The sequence below is a fragment of the Gigantopelta aegis genome, chromosome 12 (assembly GCF_016097555.1).
Source record: "Gigantopelta aegis isolate Gae_Host chromosome 12, Gae_host_genome, whole genome shotgun sequence".
Taxonomy (NCBI): domain Eukaryota; kingdom Metazoa; phylum Mollusca; class Gastropoda; order Neomphalida; family Peltospiridae; genus Gigantopelta; species Gigantopelta aegis.
Window position 1 is genome coordinate 15816891 of NC_054710.1, and position 19191 is coordinate 15836081.

A 19191-nucleotide genomic window follows, 5' to 3' on the forward strand; every position below is an offset into this window, starting at 1 on the left:
AAACACCAAATACTTGCAATTAAATAATGATTATAGAAGACAATTATTAAAATAATGTACAATGTTGATTTCATCAACACCTTGAAAATACTGGAATTAAAAATAACCACCCAAACATTGCAAATGAATAATGAAATATAACAGTGATGAACACTATAATTTATACAGAGGTACACAAACATCACAATCAAATTATAATAAAACATAACGAAACATAACGATGATGATGAACACTATAGGGTACAATTTATACAGTTAAAGTTAGTTTTGTTTAATGACGCCACGAGAGCACATTGATTTATTAATCATCAGCTATTGGATGTCAAACATTTGATGATTTTGACATATAATCTTAGAGACGAAACCCGCTACAATTGTCAATTAGTAGCAAGATATCTTTTATATGCACCATCCCAAAGAAAGGGTAGCAATACCACAGCCTTTGATATACCAGTCATGGTGCACTGACTGGAATGAAAAATAACCCAATAGACCCACCGACGGGGATCGATCCCAAATTGACCGCGCATCAAGCACACAATTTATACAGAGGTACATAAAGATCACAATCAATGAAAGAAATGTTTTATTTAACGATGCACCCAACACATTTTATTTACGGTTATATGGCGTCAAACATATGGTTAAGGACCACACAGATTTTGAGAGGAAACCCGCTGTCGCCACTATATGGGCTACTCTTTCCGATTAGCAGCAAGGGATCTTTTATTTGCACTTCCCACAGGCAGGATAGCACAAACCATGGCATTTGTTGAACCAGTTATGGATCACTGGTCGGTGCAAGTGGTTTACACCTACCCATTGAGCCTTGCAGAGCACTCACTCAGGGTTTGGAGTCGGTATCTGGATTAAAAATCCCATGCCTCGACTGGGATCCGAACCCAGTACCTACCAGCCTGTAGACCGATGGCCTAACCACTACACCACCGAGGCCAATTGATCACAATCAAATAATAATAAAATATTATGGCGATGAAAACTATACAAAGTTTTACAAAGTTACATAAACATCCAATCAAATTACAATAAAAAATTTAAAATAGTATGGTGATGAAAACTATACAAAGTTTTACAAAGTTACATAAACATCATCAAATAATAAAATATTATGGTGATGAAAACTACAACTTTTTACAAAGTTACATAAACATCACAATCAAATAATAATAAAATGTTATTGTGATGAAAATTATACAAATTATCCAGTCACACAAATGTAAAAATCGATGAGCATTGCATAATATCAAAAGGGGGAAAGAGTATAAAAAATACTTTGGTTTATGTAATTTTTCAGCCTTGTAATAAAAATATTAATATATACATATGCTTATCATCAGGCGAATGTCAAGGTTACTATGATCATGGTATCAATAGTGCAACAATCATTACACCATTGAAGGTTAAAGTTTGTTTAATGACACCACTAGAGCACATTAATTAACCAATCATCAATTATTGGAATGTTAAATATTTGATAATTCTGAAACATCTTCAGAGGAAACAACATTTTTTTAGTAGCAAGAGATCTTTTGTATGCACTCTTTTATCAAACAGGACAGCACATGCCACATCGCTTGATATACCAGTTGTGGTGCACTGACTTGATAAAACTGATAAATTTCCTTCGGAACATAAACCAGATTTGAGATGGTAACTAGTTTTATATCTTATATACCAGTTGTGGAGCACTGGTTGGAAAGAGAAATAGCCCAATGGGTCCACTGATGGGGATCAATCCTAGACCACTTTATCACAGGACTACATTTCGCCCCAAGAATCCCTACTGGGCCCCAACACATTTTCATATAGCCAAAGTTAAGGGCCATAACTCTGTGAAAAATGAGTAAATCGTCATGAGAGTCAAACTTGACTTGTAACAGTACATAATCAAGCTATATACAACATTTCAGTGTAATATCCTGAGGCACTACACACAAAAATGACTGGAAATCAAATGTTCAAGGGACATCATTCTGACAAACATGGGTAAATCACCATGAAAGTCAAACTTGATCAGTAACTACATTATAAAGCTATACAAACACATTTCAGCTGAATATCTCAAGTCATTCTTAAAAAAAAAAAAACATCCAGAAAACATGTGGGACAGACAGACGGATGGACAGATGGATGGACAAACAGACAGACAGACAGGACGGAGATGAAACCTATAGTCCCCTCCGGTTGGACCAGTAGAGGACTAATAATATAATTGTATACATTCAGGATTATTCTAGTGAAACCCCCCCCCTCCCCCCAAAAAACCCAAACAACTACTTATTAAAGGAACAGACCCTAGCTTTTAAACACTAAGGCATATTTTTTAGTATTAGAGCCGCTTTTGATAACTGAAATTAAACATAATTTAGATTTTATTGTTTAAATTATCCATTTCCATACATTCGAAGTGTTTTTTAGTCATCCTGGTGTTTTTAACATCACAAAATGCATTTCTCATATTTTTATGGAGTTGAGTTTTAGTCTATTTTTAGAGGGTATTTCACCATTTCAAAGTCACAGACTCCTGTTTCACTCAATTGTAACTTTATCCAAATGTGTTACAGGTTTGTAGATTAAACAAACTTAGTGTTAAAGTTTCACGGGTTGAAACTAGGGCATGTCCCTTTAACATACAGAGATGAACAAACATTCATAGATGCAACTATACACCCAGTTTCAATAACTAGAACTTACAGTGTAATTTGTGAACAATGGATCTAAATATGAACAGTTATGGTAATATTTCCCATGGCAGCTGGCAATGCTATGGAGTTTTCAATCCCTGCAGTTGCTGTGGCAATCGGCAATGCCGTGGAGATTGCCATGGAGTATTTCATTCTCCACGGCACTTTTTTTACCTTGGACCACACATTCAGAGTTTTTTTTCAATGACATTTCCTTTTTTGCCGTGGACATTTTTTCAATTGCAGGGGTTGGTTTTTAATTCTCTAAAGCACTTTTCTTGCTGTGGACTATATTCGTTTTGTACCACACAGCATGTTGTTTGCCTCAGGAATTTTCTTAATTGTACACACAAACAGAGACACACAGATACACAATTAGAAAACACACACACCGAGAGATTGATGTAATTTGAATTTTTGTTTTCTTTAACGACACCTCTTGTGCACATTAATTTATTAATCATTGGTCATTGGAAGACCACAGATATTCAGGGAGGAAACTCACTTCGCCACTTCATGGGCTACTCTTTTTCGATTGGCAGCAAGGGATCTTTTATATGCACCATCCCACAGACAGGGTAATACATACCACAGCCTTTGATATAGCACATTGATTAATTAATCATCTGCTATTGGATGTCAAACATGGTCATTTTGAGTCATAGAGAGGAAACCTGCTGTATGTTTTCCACTACTAGCAAGGGATCTTTTATATGCACCATCCCACAGACAGGATAGCACATACCACAGCCTTTGTTGCACCAGTTGTGGTGCACTGGCTGGAACGAGAAATAGCGCAATGGGCCCACTGATGGGGATTGATCCCAGACCGACCGCGCATCAAGCGAGCGCTTTACCACTGGGCTATATCCTGCCCCCTACACACACACAGACACAAAACACACGCACATATCGATGTAATTTTAATTTTTGTTTTCTTTAACGACACGACTAGAGCAAACTGATTTGTTAATCATCGGCTATTGGATGTCAAACATTTTATAATTCTGACATGATAGTCTTAGAGGATACCGGCTACATTTTTGCCATTAGCAGTAAGAGATCTTTTATATGTCCTTTCCCACAGACAGGGTAACACATACCATGGCCTTTGATACACCAGTCATGGGTCACTGGTTGGGATAGACACAACGATGTGATGCATGTTCCACAGCAGACATGAAAGACAAGTGATGTTTTAAAAAAAAAACAAGTTTATTTTGTTTAACAACAGCACTAGAGCACATTGATTAACCAATCATCAACTATTGGATGTCAAACATTTGGTAATTCCAACTCGTATTCATCGGAGGAAATCCACTACATTTTTCCTAATGTAACGAGGGATCTTTTATATGCACATTCCCACAGACAGGAAAGCACATACCATGGCCTTTGTTCAGTTCGGGAAGGATAACATCAATTCACGAGTGCGAGATAAACGGTACTGCTGAGTAGCGAGTTGAGTGTTCTCTAACTCTGTCAGTCCTTGCTCAATCCCAGGGCAGATGTGTGATTTCTGAGAGGGGTAGGGCAAGAAGTCTGAAAAGAGACCTCTTGAAACCCTTAGACTGATTATTTTAGTGGAAGGCTACAGTGTTTCAGACCAGTGGTGGATCCTGTGGGGTGAATAGGGCTAGCCACCCCCTCCCTTCCTGGGCAATTTTTTTTTAATGTTCATTCCAAACATATTTAATGAATTTTTACGAATTAATCGCAGTCGCTGTAATAATCAACATTTGCCATTTTTAGCAAAATACATTAAACATGGTGTCACAGACAAAATGTTACGTTTGTATCTGTGACGTTTAATGTTATATTTACCATAAGCCCTCGCCAGTTCACACCATCCCAATCCAGCTACCCCCCTATTATTATTTTCTAGATCCGCCACTGCAGACTCTTTGTTAATCAGACATATAAACAGGGTTGTTGGATTAGAAGACATTAGAGCTATTAGGTGAAATGACTTTGTGGACCGGTGTGACAGGTCTGTGTAATTATACAACCAGTCGACTCGCTTCTAACCCAGGATCGGTGTCGACTGAAACCTGACCTCGCTGGCTGACCTGTGTTGTTCAAAAATCAACACCTGAAATAAAACGAAACACGCACGTTTACATACAATTTTTAATAAAAATAACAATTTAATTAAGTTTTCTTTTTATATTCAATTAGGGTTCATGGGTGTCCATTAAAGTAGAGGCTCCTGAAATTAATGTGATCATAATATTAATGTGAAAAATGCGAGTTTGTGTTATTCGCATTAATAATATGACACATTTATTTCCAAGTTTTATCCAGCAATAGTCCAGCAAGCTATGTATCACGCGCTATTAAAAGAAACAAAGATTGAAATTCTAATACATTTATAAAACAAATGGAGCACAATTCATCGTAGGCAAGACAGACTAATTGTCCAATAGTCCAGCAAAAGCCGAAACAATTCATCACGCGTGAATGGGTTTGAGAACTCTAATTCGGAGGTCAACCATTTCTTTGTTTTTTACTGTTCAAGTTCACGGCATATCTTAGGAAGATACAGTTGTAATGGTACATGTATGCTAATGTTTAGCCAGATTCAAATAACCACATACATGTATGTTTGGTAAATGATTGCTGCAAAAATATGCTTTGACAGGGCTTCTAGATTATGGTAGCCCCACTCCCATGGCTAGTGATAGTCCGTGTTGGGCTAGTAAATAACTACTATTGCCAAGCCCGACGGCTAGTGGATTTTTTTTTAGTCAGTGTTGCAGTTAAATCTTATTTTGTAAATATGAATATCCTGCCCCCAGCCCAATCCTCCAATGTTGGTGTTTTTAAGCTCTATCTCCCTCTTTAGGTGACATATCTGATTATTACTAGTATTTAGTAAAATTGTATTAACTTAAAGTAGGGCTAGTGAATTTTTAATCGTGGCTAGTAAATATTTAAAATCACTGATCCCATGGCTAGTGGATTTTATAAGTATTGTAGAAGCCCTGACTTTGAGTTATCTCACCAAAAACACCAGAGACTAAACAGGTTAATTGATGTGTACACAGACATGTTAGTGAGTTGATCTCGTTGAAGACACCTGTAACTCGGATTTAACTGTAAGTACACAGACGTGTATTATTAGGAAAGTAATATTTCAAATGAAGGCCTCTCGCATTATTTTCATGTCGCATTTTAGTCTGCCCACTGTCAATCACTTTAATTTAGAGACGTGTTAATTTCAGAATCTACAGTATTCCATAAAACAAAACAAAATAGCAGCCAGCAAAAAATTACATGTTTATTTGCGAAGGTGATACAATTAAAATCTAGTACGTGGAATCTGTACGTGTCATTGTAATGTTCTTTTTCATGATTTGTCTGTACAAAATGTGGGGTAAATCTAACTGTAATTAAAGGTATGAAAGTAATTTAACGTTGTGATTACTTAACCACTCACTCACTCACTCACTCACTCTCTCTCTCTCTCGCTCTCCCTCCCTCCCTCCCTCTCTCTCTCTCTGTCTGTCTCCCTCCTCCCTCCCACCCCACTCTCTCTCTCTCTCCCCCTTCCTCCCTCCCTCCCTTTGTCCTTTTGTTTACTTCATTTGTCTTCGTTTACAAATATCAATTTATTAAATTTGTCATCTTGGCTGTATGGCTTTTTATTAAAAAAAATGTAGGGAGATGCCTTAATATAAGCTCATGCCTGTTGGCCGATTCCAAAACCACATATGTAATGGTTAATAAATATTGTTTAAACCAATTTATCATGGTGGTTAACAATTTGGTTCAGACTTTAGTTGAACTCAAATTATATTAATTTATTGGCCAGATACAACAACACTTTATGACAACAAGTTCCCATAGATCTCTGACCAGTATTCAACATGGCCGCATTCTGTGCTCTAGTTAAGTGGGGTGCACTTCAACTCTGACACAGTCAGATGCTATTTGTAGCAATATCACCAAGACTCACCTCATTATCTCCCTTTTTCAGTATAGGCGCGGGAACGTATAGAGTACGTTGTGGACCGATATCCCAGTATCGACCAAGATTAAAGCCGTTTATAAACACCACACCTTTCTGCCAGTCCTGTGGAAATATCATTTATATATTATATGAGTTGCTGGTCATGTTTTGGTGATTTATCAGTGTATAAGTCACAAATTGTATACAATTGTGTAGCATAGTGAAGCTACTTTATATTAAATTTGTGACTGTTATACATTGATAAATTCACAACAAAATGACAAACAATTAGAACTTATAACTACAAACAAGATGATTTATTTCATTAAAAATACACAAAATGACCATTTTTATGTAATGATGTCCCATTTGATGTAACGATGTCATCTTATGAAGTTTATCGATGTCATCTTATGAAGTTTATCGATGTCATCTTATGAAGTTTATCGAGGATAACATTTGTTTTTAGTGTGACGTTGTCCAATAAGAAAAGATTAAATTGTATACTAGTGGGAAGTTTGTAATTAATTAATTAATAATAATAATAATATATAATATACAGGTACTGTTACATGTTTCAATATTGATATTAGATAAATAGACAAACTGGTCAGAGGCTATCCTGTCTGTGGGATGGTGCATAGAAAAGATCTCTTGCTGCTAATGGAAAAATATAGTGGGTTTCCTCTCTAAGACTACATGTCAGAATTACCAAATGTTTGACATCCAATAGGCGATGATTAATAAATCAATGTGCTCTAGTGGTGTCGTTAAACAAAACAAACTTTAAACTTTATTTCTAGCAGGCCCTATTTCTTCTTACAGGCCATATTTCTATTGGCCTGCGTTTTAAAAAACCCAACAGCAGGCCATATTTCTTCTTACAGGCCATATTTCTATTGGCCTGCGTTTTAATAAAACAACTGCAGGCCATATTTTACTTCCTTTCGTTTCATTTCAACTTATCTTTCTGCTTATATCCAATTAAGGTTCAAGCACGCTGTCCTGGGCACACACGTCAGCTATCTGGGTTGTCTGTCCAGGACAGTGGGTTAGTTGTTAGTTAGTGAGAGAGAGGAGGGTGTAGTGGCCTTACACCTACCCAATGAGCCCTTAAGAACTCGCTCTGGGTTGGGGCCGGTACCAGGCTGCAAACCCTGTACCTACCAGCCTGTATTCGATGGCTTAACCACTGCTCCACCGAGACTTGGTCAAGGGGAAACAAAAAAAACGACTGACCTTCATGTAGAGAAACGTATCCTTGGGCTCGTTGTCGATCTTCAGTATAGTCTTGTACATCCGTGGTTTGTCCCGACTGGATTTAAACTCCTGCCAGTGAGTCGAAGAAGATATTCTGTAACGACAAAATAACATGATGTTGTTATGGGTAAACAACAGGGCCAGCTCTATTACTCGCCAAATTTGCCAACTGTGAATTTTTAAAACAACTGGCAAATTTGATTTTAATCAGGTCAGGTCATGTCAGGTCAGGCAGGGCTTCCAGATTATGGTAGCCCCACTCCCGTGGCTAGTGATATTCAATATTGGGCTAGTAAATAACTGCTATTGCCATGCCGGACGGCTAGTGAAAAACATGTGTCAAATATTGCAGTTAAGTCTTATTTTGTAAATATAAATATCCTGCCCCCAACCTCAACCCCCCAATGTTAATGTTTTTAAGCTCTATCTCCCTGTTTATGTGACATCTCATTATTACTATTATTTAGTAAAATTGTTTTAAATTAAGTAAAGTAGGGCTAGTGAATTTTTAATCATGGCTAGTGAATTTTTAATCCTGGCTAGTAAATGTTTTAAATCACTGATCCCATGGTTAGTGGATTTTATAAAAATTCTAGAAGCCCTGGGTCAGGTCAGGTCAGGTCAGATCAGGTCAGGTCATAGGGCTTAACGTGCACATTAAGAGAAAGCTGTTGTAGCGCACACCTATTATGAGCACATGTGGCAATTTACGCTGGCTCCTTTGTCCAGGACAGAATTTTTAATCTGGCAAAATCATTTCATTTAATAATTGATATTTTGTTAGAAAATAACTCGTTTTTTACTTCTTCTTTTTTTTAGTTTAATAAATAATTTGGTAAAATTTTCTGCTCACCAAGAGCTAGCCATGATTAATAAGATTTGACCTACCTGGGGAAAATAAATGCTTGCTTTTGATTGGATAAATAATTTTAAAAAATTTACCCGAATATCTAAAGAATTAGTTCATCCCATCCTCCTATAAAGATGGGTTTGGTTTTTTTTTTGTAAATAATTTCTTTGATTTGACGTGAGAAGAAAATTAAAAGTGTTTTGTAAATAACAAAACTACTATTTTTGTGTGCAATTTAGAAAACAATCGTCTCAGAAATAAATAATTCCATAGTATGAAAAAAGGTGTTCCCTGTGGGAAGGACTATAGATTAATAAATAATGATTTCTACCTGGATAAATAACTAGTTTTACCTGGATAAATAACTAGTTTTACCTGGATAAATAACTAGTTCTACCTGGATAAATAACTAGTTCTACCTGGATAAATAACTAGTTCTACCTGGATAAATAACTAGTTTTACCTGGATAAATAACTAGTTTTACCTGGATAAAATAACTAGTTCTACCTGGATAAATAACTAGTTTTACCTGGATAAATAACTAGTTTTACCTGGATAAATAACTAGTTCTACCTGGATAAATAACTAGTTTTACCTGGATAAATAACTAGTTTTATGGATAAATAACTAGTTCTACCTGGATAAATAACTAGTTTTACCTGGATAAATAACTAGTTTTACCTGGATAAATAACTAGTTTTACCTGGATAAATAACTAGTTTTATGGATAAATAACTAGTTTTACCTGGATAAATAACTAGTTCTACCTGGATAAATAATGATTTCTACCTGGATAAATAACTAGTTTTACCTGGATAAATAACTAGTTTTACCTGGATAAATAACTAGTTTTACCTGGATAAATAACTAGTTCTACCTGGATAAATAATGATTTCTACCTGGATAAATAACTAGTTTTACCTGGATAAATAACTAGTTTTACCTGGATAAATAACTAGTTCTACCTGGATAAATAACTAGTTTTACCTGGATAAATAACTAGTTTTACCTGGATAAATAACTAGTTTTACCTGGATAAATAACTAGTTCTACCTGGATAAATAATGATTTCTACCTGGATAAATAACTAGTTTTACCTGGATAAATAACTAGTTTTACCTGGATAAATAACTAGTTCTACCTGGATAAATAATGATTTCTACCTGGATAAATAACTAGTTTTACCTGGATAAATAACTAGTTTTACCTGGATAAATAACTGGATAAATAACTAGTTTTACCTGGATAAATAACTAGTTTTACCTGGATAAATAACTAGTTTTACCTGGATAAATAACTAGTTCTACCTGGATAAATAATGATTTCTACCTGGATAAATAACTAGTTTTACCTGGATAAATAACTAGTTTTACCTGGATAAATAACTAGTTTTACCTGGATAAATAACTAGTTCTACCTGGATAAATAACTAGTTCTACCTGGATAAATAACTAGTTTTACCTGGATAAATAACTAGTTTTACCTGGATAAATAACTAGTTCTACCTGGATAAATAATGATTTCTACCTGGATAAATAACTAGTTTTACCTGGATAAATAACTAGTTTTACCTGGATAAATAACTAGTTTTACCTGGATAAATAACTAGTTCTACCTGGATAAATAATGATTTCTACCTGGATAAATAACTAGTTTTACCTGGATAAATAACTAGTTTTACCTGGATAAATAACTAGTTTTACCTGGATAAATAACTAGTTTTACCTGGATAAATAACTAGTTCTACCTGGATAAATAATGATTTCTACCTGGATAAATAACTAGTTTTACCTGGATAAATAACTAGTTCTACCTGGATAAATAACTAGTTTTACCTGGATAAATAACTAGTTCTACCTGGATAAATAACTAGTTCTACCTGGATAAATAACTAGTTTTACCTGGATAAATAACTAGTTCTACCTGGATAAATAACTAGTTCTACCTGGATAAATAACTAGTTTTATGGATAAATAACTAGTTTTACCTGGATAAATAACTAGTTTTACCTGGATAAATAACTAGTTTTATGGATAAATAACTAGTTTTACCTGGATAAATAACTAGTTCTACCTGGATAAATAATGATTTATACCTGGATAAATAACTAGTTTTACCTGGATAAATAACTAGTTTTACCTGGATAAATAACTAGTTTTACCTGGATAAATAACTAGTTCTACCTGGATAAATAATGATTTCTACCTGGATAAATAATGATTTCTACCTGGATAAATAACTAGTTTTACCTGGATAAATAACTAGTTTTACCTGGATAAATAACTAGTTCTACCTGGATAAATAACTAGTTCTACCTGGATAAATAACTAGTTTTACCTGGATAAATAACTAGTTTTACCTGGATAAATAACTAGTTTTACCTGGATAAATAATGATTTCTACCTGGATAAATAACTAGTTTTACCTGGATAAATAACTAGTTTTACCTGGATAAATAACTAGTTTTACCTGGATAAATAACTAGTTCTACCTGGATAAATAATGATTTCTACCTGGATAAATAACTAGTTTTACCTGGATAAATAACTAGTTTTACCTGGATAAATAACTAGTTTTACCTGGATAAATAACTAGTTCTACCTGGATAAATAATGATTTCTACCTGGATAAATAACTAGTTTTACCTGGATAAATAACTAGTTTTACCTGGATAAATAACTAGTTCTACCTGGATAAATAACTAGTTCTACCTGGATAAATAACTAGTTTTACCTGGATAAATAACTAGTTCTACCTGGATAAATAACTAGTTTTACCTGGATAAATAACTAGTTCTACCTGGATAAATAACTAGTTTTACCTGGATAAATAATCCTTGTTAAAATCAAGAGGCAGCACTTTCCATTTTTGCAATGTGGACTTGTCGAGATAGACTGTTCCATTAATCCCTAGTAATTAAAAAGCAGAACTATTATTATCCTTATATGGGTGAACAAAAATTTGTCTCACAAAAACTTAGAGCTCTCATATACAGTTCTAAGGTCTCACTACACAGTTCACTTCCGGGTGAGAGTTGATTGATGACGGTCCACTATAGTTCCTAATTGTGACATATGTTGTGGTTCACATATTCACTTCTTGGAAATGGTGAAGAATTAAAACAATATGTTTGTTTAATGGTTAGCCTTCTGGCTGTATTTTGCCCATGCTAATTTGTAATATTGTGCATTGACCTTTTGGGACATGGATGTATAGCGCAAGAGACAGCCGGAGTGATTTGGTTAATGAACCACCTGTTCGGACTGGTACTACAGCCAGATGCGGTCCTATAGCAAAAACCTGAGACGGAAATGTTCTCAATTTTGGAGTGAAAATAAAAGCTTATAAAATATATGTTCGCAATGGTGTATGTTGTTAGTGCCAACGAGAACCCGTTCTACTGGCAATCTTCATTTGAAGTTGAGCAATTTAACATGGGTTTCAATGGCAAATGACATCTGTGTAGTGAGACCTTAGCTCGGAAAAGGGTTCCAGGTTTCCTCTCTAAGACCTAACATTAAGTGTATGCAGGTTAATTCTATTCTTCTTCTTCTTCTTTTCGTTCCTTCTTGTAATGATATCACAGGGAGATGTTTGCTGCCAGGATGAATCTCACAGTGACATGGAGGGATTCCTGGTCTCCATAAAGTTTTTCTTCTGTGTTTTTCTGTGTTGGCCAGTGAGCATCTCTGAGTTGTCTGTGTTGTTGGCAGTATTGTAAGATGTGTTCAACACTTTCTGTGGCTTGTTCACAGGGGCATTTTTGAAGCGGGGACAAGTTTAATCCTGGCAAGGTGGCACCGCAGTCTGCAGTTTCCTGTGTGCAGTCTGAAGACTGTAACAGATCCCATCAACAACCTCAGTCGAGGGGAACAAGTTAATTCTATTATCCTGCAACCACCGTTTCTATTGACAGAATATGATGACAGATAAAGTAAAGTCATATCGTGCTGCTAGCCGGATATGACTTTTGATGTCACACACATAGCCTACATTACAAAATTGCTCATTTGACCTCTAGATCATCGTACAATGTGGCTCAAATAACAGAAATAATAGCTTTTCCCCTTAATTTTTATTCTCTGCAGGATAAAGATAATAACTAGTTAATGATGTCAGATATCTGTTTTATCCTGTTCAGGCCGAATGAAAAATTCCGCGATAAAGCATATATCCGACGTCATTAACTAGTTATTATCTTTACGTTTTCTTTATGTTCACATGAAAACACACACCAACACCTGGCGGAATTTCTCATTTTACCTTCACAGGACAGAGCAGATATCCGACGTCATTAACTAGTTATTCTCTATTTAATATACGTTTTCTTTATGTTCACATGAAAACACACACCAACACCTGGCGGAATTTCTCATTTTACCTTCACAGGACAGAGCAGATATCCGACGTCATTAACTAGTTATTCTCTATTTAATATACGTTTTCTTTATGTTCACATGAAAACACACACCAACACCTGGCGGAATTTCTCATTTTACCTTCACAGAATAAAACAGATATCCGATGTCATTAACTAGTTATTCTCTATTTAAACACACTGGATATACAGTATATATATATATATATATATATATATATATATATATATATATATATACACACATAAATTATATACAGTAAAGTACTCCTATAAATGAACTAGAAGGACCCATGATAATTAGTTTGTTATAGTAGTAGTACGTTGTACACATTTGAAGATCAGATGTCAAAATTACCACTGATTAATAAATCAATGTGCGCTAGTGGTGTCGTTAAACAAAACAAACTTTACCTTCACCTTTACATCACTGATCTGCACACTGTTCTAGGTTTCAGAGGAAAAAACAGTTCAACAACACCACTAGAGCACATTGATTAATTAATCATCGGTTATTGGATGTGAGACATTTGGTAATTCTGACTCGTAGTCAAAAAGAGGAAACCCGCTACATTTTTTCCATTAGCAGCAAGGGATCTTTGATATGCACTTTCTCTCAGACAGGAAAGCACATACCACAGCTTTTGATATACATGTACATGTAGTGGTGCATTGGCTGGAACGAGAAATAACCCAATGCGCCCACCGATGGGGATTGATCCCAGACCGATCTCGCATCAAGCAAGCGCTTTACCACTGGGCTACGTCTCGCCCCCAAATTACCATAGCAACCTGCTCTAGAGGTGTTGTTAAGCAAAACAAACTTCACCTATAACTTTATATCACTGAACTGCAAACTGCATGTCCCAGGTTACCGAGGAAGCAGAATTTAGCTGTTGGTTTAGTTATTCTTTTGTTTCCGATTTCGTAAAAGAACATTCCTGAGTTTGCTGCAATTTTGAAGATGTTATCGACTCACAGAGACTTTTTAAAGACAGTAATTACATATCAAATATATTTTTCTCCATAAAATATTAGTGGCTGTACATTAAACGTGTTTCTGTTCTAATATTTGTACTACGTTAAATTGCATTTTATTTCCAAAAATATACTTTTTTTGTACGTACGAAATTATTTGAAGAAAAAATCCAGTTTGGGCTTCTTACAAATATTAAGACAACCAGAAACACATTGAATGTAAGTTTAATCGTACAAATAGTTTATTAGTCGGAAACATCTTACAATGCAGCAAAGTCAGGAATGTCCCTTTAACTTACCTTTTCTCTGTTCATTCAGTCGGTTCGACCCAAAGCGAACAAAATTCACACGTCCCAGATTTTCCACAACAATATCCAAGGTGGCTAACGACTGTAAACAAGAAAACAAATAAATGTGAGAGCATAACACAACTATTAATTATATATACTGTAATAACAATCAGCCCTTGAAATTCGGACAATTTGCTACAGCAGTTAAGTGCCGTCACAAATCAATTTTGCAATGGCACTACGGCGGCAATTTTAAAGAAAAGATTAATGCTGTCAAAATTATTCATATATGATCCACTGCTGTAATAATATGCTAAAACATGACATCTCAACTTTACTTTCGTAAGCTGCTATACTGGAATAAATCTATTTTTATTAATTGAGGAAACTGAGCCACACACGATAATAAATTTATGCTTTTTTCTGGGATCTGTAATTGGACAGTTCAGAGAGAAATGCCTACAGATTGCCCACTCACAGATTTGCGACGGCAATGAAATGCTATCACAAATCAAGTTTGCGATAACTTTTGCGACAGCATTGCCAATTGCCGCCGCGAATTTCGAGGGCTGAACAATGTTGTGGCGATTGTCAGTCTGACTGTACCTCTGTCTATATTTGAATATGACAAACAATGAACAATATCATATGTTAAAGTTAAAAAAGTTAAAGTTTTTTTTTTTAACAAGACCACTAGAGCGCATTAATTTCTTAATCATTGGCTATTGGATGTAAAACATTTGTTAATTTTGACTTGAGTCTAAGAAGGAAGAAAATATTTTATTTAACGACGCACTCAACACATTTTTATTTACGGTTATATGGTTTCAGACATATGGTTTCAGACATATGGTTAAGGACCACACAGATATTGAGAGAGGAAACCCGCTGTCGCTACTTCATAGGCTACTCTTTTCGATTAGCAGCTAGGGATCTTTTATATGCACCATCCCACAGACAGGGTAGTACATACCACGGCCTTTGATATACTAGTCGTGGTGCACTGGCTGGAACGAGAAATGGCCCAATGGGCCCACTGATGTGGATCAATCCCATACCGACTGCGAATCGAGCGAGCGCTCTACTACTGGGCTACGTCCCAACAATGACCACCAAAGATCTTGAAGGACGATTGGGGTCAGAAGTGAAAGTTGACCTTTTTTTTATCAGTAAATCGCAAATTCAAACAATAAAAATGACTAAAAACAAAACAATAACAACTGCATGATCAACAGAATGAAATAGATTGACAGAAATAATGTTCCACAGTAATTAATGGATCTTCCTGGAAATTGTCAAAATTGAGAATGACACCCCACGCACATGTACGGGGCAATTGCGTGATGCATGTGCAAACTATGGAATGTGTTTCGGTGTGTTGATAAACAGACCGGTCTAATAGTTGATATTAACATTATTATTTCAGGTTCCCCTAATTTTTTTGAAGAATATATTATCAATTTTTATCGTGACTCCACTGTTTATACTGGCAGATTATGATGACCAAATAAACTTCAGGAACACACCACTAGAGCACATTGATTTATTAATCATCGACTATTGGATGTCAAACATTTAGTAATTTTGACGCATGGTCTTGAAGAGCCAACCTGCTACATTTTCCATTAGTAGCAAGGGATTAAGGCTGGTAGGTACTGGGTTCGCAGCTCGGTACCGGCTCCCACCCAGAGCAAGTTATTCCATTAGAAGCAAGGGAAGGAAGGAAGGAAATGTTTTATTTCATGACACACTCAACACATTTTTATTTACGGTTATATGGCATCAGACATATGGATAAGGACCACACAGGCTACTCTTTTCGATTAGCAGCAAGGGATCTTTTATATGCACCATCCCACAGACAGGAGAGTACATACCACAGCCTTTGTTAACCAGTTGTGGAGCACTGGCTGGAACGAGAAATAACCCAATGAGGCCACCGATGGAATGAATGAACAAATGAATGTTTAACGACACCCCAGCACGAAAAATACATTGGCTATTGGGTGTCAATCTATGGTAAAATCAAAACATTAATTGTTGAACCACGTCAATATAAAAATTCAAGATTTAAATAAAAACACAGTGTAAAGGACTGTGCAAAAATACAAATATCACAGATAGATACAATTAAAATTTAGAGGAAAAATCAGTATCTCGAAGAAATTGTAATAAAAGTTCTGGATGGAACCGAAATTATTCCATCACAGTACGTTGGCCAAATATATCTGTTTGAGTTTCTTTCAAATACTGACACTCCACCAAAATGTGAGGCACCGTCAGAGTACACTGACAGTGGTCATACTGAGGTGGAGGATCCTTCTTCAAGATAAATGAATGAGTTAAGTAAGTATGACCGATGCGAGCACAAGTCGACACAAAGACTATTTCATCCTTCCTGCACTGTCTATAGGAGGACTGCCACTCTCCCAAGACTGGCTTGATAGCATGAAGCTTGTTCACAACCTCACTGACCCAATCATGTTGCCACATCGAAAAGATAAATTGGTTAATACTATGTTTAAAATCAGTATACGGCACACCAACCCTGGCATGAGGCAAATTCAAAGCAGACTTGGCAGCAGAATCTGCCTTTTCATTACCCCAGATGCCAACATGGCTGGGCACCCAACAAAATACAATAACTTTATTGGCAATGGATAAAGAGACACACTTTCGTATCACCATCCCAATTAAGGGATGGTCCAGCTTCATACTGCGTAAAGCCTGGAGACACGAAAGTGAGTCGGTAAACATAATAATTAATTTGGATGCAATCGAATCCTTGATTTCTTCTATGGCTTTAATGACTGCCCAAACTTCAGCACTAAAAACTGATGCTGAGTCAGGCAGTCTCATGGAAAGGATTGTGTCTGATGGAAAAACTGTAGCACAAGCCACAGAATTCCCATCCCGTGATCCATCTGTATAAACAGGAATGTAATCACGGCCACCGACGGGGATTGATCCTAAACCAACCGCGCATCAGGCAAGCTCTTTACCACTGGGCTACGTCCTGCCCCCTAGTAGCAAGGGATTAAGGCTGGTAGGTTCTGGGTTCACAGCTCGGTATTGGCTTCCACTCAGATCAAGTTTAAACGACTCACTAATCACTAACAACTAATAACTAACCTACTGTTCTTAACAGAAAGCCCAGATAGCTGAGGTGTGTGCCTAGGACGGCGTGCTTGAACCTTAATTGGATATAAGCACGAAAATAAGTTGAAATAAATAAATAAATGACGTAGGGTATCAGCTTTGTCCTGCATGATTAGGACAAAAGGGAAATTTCCCATTCTTAATTAATGTGTTATTATTAACCTGCTGTTTTATATTTTAATATTTACTTGTTGTATACAGCTTTTACATGTCTGCAGGGTACACTAAACACTGGCACAGGAAATGGAGGGGGAGGGCAAGTTCCCCCCGCACTTTTCAGATATTTTGCTTTATATTTGCTTTATAATAGTGTAAAAGTGTGTAAATATAAAAGTGTGCCCCCCCCCCCCCCCCCCCCACTTTTTGGCACCTTCCTATGCCACTGCTAAAGGATAAAACCAGCCATGCTATAACTTATGTGACATTATGTTAAGAGACCAGAGGTAACATTATCAGCACTGACAACTACTTTAGTGTGAGAGAACCCATGCATAGAAACAGGAAATTCACATGCTATTTATAGATTACTCCTCACGAACATACCAGAACTGGACAACAAATATCCTGAAGTAAGTTAAACGTTTTTATTTATTATTCATTTAAATATAGATTAAATCAATATTATTATTATTATTTTCCACAATGTTTAGTGTTCGTATCATTAGCTGAGGCCTGATTTAGGACAAAGGACAATTATCTGTTTTACATAGAGGCCTGTTTAAGATTCACTTTGTTGACCATCTGTCTCATACAAAATCATTGTAGGAACCCAAGAGAATGTGTCCAGAACAGGCATGCTTGAATCAATGGTAATAAACATGTTCAATGGTTGTTTGACTGTTTTTGTTCAAAAGACACAGTTAAAGTTTGTTTTGTTTAAAGACACCACTAGAGCACATTGAGTTATTCATTAAATAAAACAAACTTCTTCTGTGACAAATATAGAGTGAACTTTGAAACAGACGATAACTACACTGCAGTTGTGTTAGATATTTAGCAACAGACTACAACTACAGTGATCTACAGGTACTGGGTAGTTGTGTTATGGGTATATATCGCTTAAATCAGGATTTTTTTGGAAGGCTACCAGGTAGTTGTGTTACGGGTATATATAGCTTAAATTAGGATTTGTTTCAAGGGAGAGCTATGGTCTTGTGGCTACATCGTTTGTTCGTCACAAATAACTAAAGTGCGTAAAATTCTTTGTGTCTTGTTAATGGGATAACAAGGAATATTAGCGTAACCCAAGCCACAGATGCAGTATCTCCCAATATTTGAACACACAGCAGAAATCAGTTTTAATTATTCTACTAGAATCTGTATTTATTTAAACAAACAAACACACACAGACTTCACGGTGGCGGGTTCAAAGCTCCACTACCAATAATAATGTTTTATTTCATTTTTTTAATATAAATGTGTACATTTTATTACAAAATAAACAAATGTATCTGAAACTAGATCAAATGTCAAGTTTATATTAACCCTTGTCATCCTAAGAACCAAATTAAGTTTTAGTATCTACAGTGCTGTGAAGTTTCATGCACTTGGCATGAGACCCGCGCATCTGAACGTTGTGTCACGCTCTCACGCCGGTACATGATTTTCTCACATATTT

The 19191-nt window shown here is 35.9% G+C and overlaps 1 protein-coding gene across 2 annotated transcripts in view; it reads right to left on the minus strand.

Moving 5' to 3' along the window:
- Nucleotides 1-3594: 3594 nt before the first annotated feature.
- Nucleotides 3595-19191, minus strand: part of LOC121386778 (beta-galactosidase-1-like protein 2) — a 50642-nt gene continuing 35045 nt past the window's right edge. For both annotated transcript variants that reach the window (XM_041517790.1, XM_041517789.1), the window contains 5 exons: nt 14424-14514; nt 11590-11677; nt 7897-8011; nt 6664-6780; nt 3595-4797 (listed from right to left, as the gene is read on the minus strand). In XM_041517790.1, coding sequence (XP_041373724.1) covers nt 4729-4797; nt 6664-6780; nt 7897-8011; nt 11590-11677; nt 14424-14514 — 480 coding nt within the window. In that variant the 3' untranslated portion in view covers nt 3595-4728. The remainder of the gene's footprint in view (nt 4798-6663; nt 6781-7896; nt 8012-11589; nt 11678-14423; nt 14515-19191) is intronic.